The sequence below is a fragment of the Salmo trutta genome, unplaced genomic scaffold (genome assembly GCF_901001165.1).
Source record: "Salmo trutta unplaced genomic scaffold, fSalTru1.1, whole genome shotgun sequence".
Taxonomy (NCBI): Eukaryota; Metazoa; Chordata; class Actinopteri; order Salmoniformes; family Salmonidae; genus Salmo; species Salmo trutta.
The window spans coordinates 1,298,860-1,301,359 of record NW_021823456.1 but is presented as its reverse complement, the minus strand read 5'-3'; the positions used below and the strand labels follow the sequence as shown (position 1 = coordinate 1,301,359).

Genomic DNA, 2,500 nt, shown 5'->3' with positions numbered 1-2,500 from the left:
TTACAAACACAATCCAAGGCTGGACACAGAACAATACCGCAACAAAAAAAACCTCTATCTCTTACCGAAACTTTTCTCCCCTTTCTGCATTTGTTGACCCTCTTCGGGAGCCCGAACCACCATGCAACAAGAGATCAGTCCGACCCCAGAATCCTAATTCAACGGATGGATGGATTATCTCTCTCTACAGCCAAGTGAGCAATCAGCCAGCTGTATGCGCGCACGATCCGTTTTCTCACCGAGGGTGGCTATCTCTTTTGTTATATGTAACAATCCCACCTCCTCCGCACGCACAAACACAGAACGGAGAGAGAAAAAAGGAGAGAGAGAGAGAGAGAGAAAAGCACGGGTCCGCTATCGCCCAGAGCCACACGGTGATGTAAAAACCGCGTTTGTCACAACAGTGCTCGACTATGAAATGAAATCGTCCAGCCAGCACACAGCACAGTCAGTCGCAGGGTGCTTGGCGAGTGACAGGCAGCGAACAAAATGACAGCAGATGACAAAGGCATATGTTTAGCCCTTCGCAGCGCCCTAATCTCCTAACATAAACCTACCGTGCTCTGCCTTCCTCCTGCCTGTAACAGTCTATATACCCCAGAGATCATCAACCACATTCAGCCACAGGACGAGGATGGTCAGGCGGCCGAAATAGAATTACAAATCATTTGTAGCCTGTACATTGACCGCAAGAAAACCCAAACAGATTAACCTCTTTTAAGTGTTTGTCTAAAACAATCATTTCAAGCCTTGCTTATAATTTGTATGGATCAGATATATCTCTCTATTATACATGGGAATACTTTGGAACAGATTTCCAAAATAAAAATTACTTGGAACTGATTTGCTGGTGTTTTTTGTATTTTTTTGTATTTCATGTCCAACAATTGTTTAGAAAATTTGATGTGAGGGAGAAATAAAATCTCCCCCGGGCCAAATTCGGCCCGCAGGCCGCCAGTTGAGGATCTCTGCTAAACCGTTTTTTTTCAGCGGGATGTTTTTCAGTGCACATACAGCCCCTACTAGTAATGAGAGTTTTAGGCTATTTCATATCAGAATGAAAAAGAGAATCCAGTGGCATCTATCCGACATATTTCATAAAGATTAATACAAATGTTATAAATTCAAAATGCCATTTTGTTTTCCTTCACTTTGTTACATTTCAGAATAATCGGTCCATATTACAACGGTCCTTCCATATGTCGATCTGAAAGAAACGTCTAGATTATTTGATTATCTTTTAAAAAGGTAGACACCAGTGGCCATCACCTCTTCGGAAGGACACACCTGAAAAGGAGTGACACATCCCAAAATCACACATCTGAAAATCCACAACATGTCTTAGTGATGAAATGTTACCAAAAAAACAAAAAAAAACCCAGAGCATCAAGGAACAAAACAAGATGACAACAGGTCATTACCGGATAGAAGCAGATCGTAATATAACCGGAATAGAACAATATCAATCAAATGTATTAATAAAGCCCTTTTTACATCAGCTGATATCTCAAAGTGCTGTACAGAAACCCAGCCTAAAACCCCAAACAGCAAGCAATGCAGATGTAGAAGCACGTTAAAATATAACTAAAAACAATGAGGAATGAGTAACTCACTTTCATCAGGGTGCGTCATCGACGGATATATAATGGAGAAAAGGCGAATAGAATCCAAATGTAATATGTTATTAAAATAGTTCCTCCTCAACTCACCTTTCTAAAGCCCCAGCCAGTTACGCAGAACAGACGGCTAACTTCAGAACAGCACCACCGTGCTTCAACACTCCAGCTATATATATATTTATATATATATATATCCTCTCGTTTGCGTAAAGTTCACCAAACTGACATGGCGATGCGACGGACTACAGATTGGAGTGATGTTCAGCAGTCTTGAAATAATGAGGTCCTCGTGGATCATCAGATCACGAACGAACCGAGAAGAGGCAGTCGTACGGACAACAACAAAAAGGCTACAGGTGTTTGTCCACTGTATCCGCTGTGTGGCCGTTCTAGACTCGATCAACTTCCCGTGCATCACCGAGGGAGACTGAGAGAGGAGAAACAGTGAAGCCTTGCTTTATTACCTTCAAACCCTAATCCCTCACCACCACAGAGACCATTACACGACGACAACGATAAGGTCATTCACTTATTACCGACAACTCGCAGAGTAACGGGGGGCGCATGCACGTATGAGTGTGTGCGCGCTCCCCTCCCTCACTCTCTTCTCAAACATTATTTTGAATGCAGAGTAACAGGGGACGCAGCGGAAGCAACGTTTTTACTGTATCTCTGTGATGTGTGAATAGATGATCTGTACAGTCCTAGATTGTGAAACAATCCCAGAAAACAGTCAATGAAGCCAACTCTCCTTCAGAGATATCACGGTAGGAAACGACAGTATGAAATGAAGTTGGGTGCATCAGCTCCCGATACCTTCTGGACACTGAATCTGATTTATATCACAGCTAATGGAGTTGTAGGTTTATACAGTATTTCAT

General features: G+C 42.5%; 1 protein-coding gene across 4 annotated transcripts in view; it reads right to left on the bottom strand.

The window, feature by feature from the left end:
- Positions 1-2,500, bottom strand: part of LOC115191040 (LIM domain only protein 3) — a 16,120-nt gene that overhangs the window by 3,536 nt on the left and 10,084 nt on the right. The window contains exon 1 of one of the 4 annotated variants that reach the window (XM_029749044.1): positions 1,614-1,696. The exons of 2 other annotated variants lie outside the window; for them this stretch is intronic. In XM_029749044.1, coding sequence (XP_029604904.1) covers positions 1,614-1,632 — 19 coding nt within the window. In that variant the 5' untranslated portion in view covers positions 1,633-1,696. Of the gene's footprint in view, positions 1-65; positions 427-1,613; positions 1,697-2,500 lie in introns of those variants that run through there. One more of the 4 variants, XM_029749041.1, reaches the window with a different exon arrangement.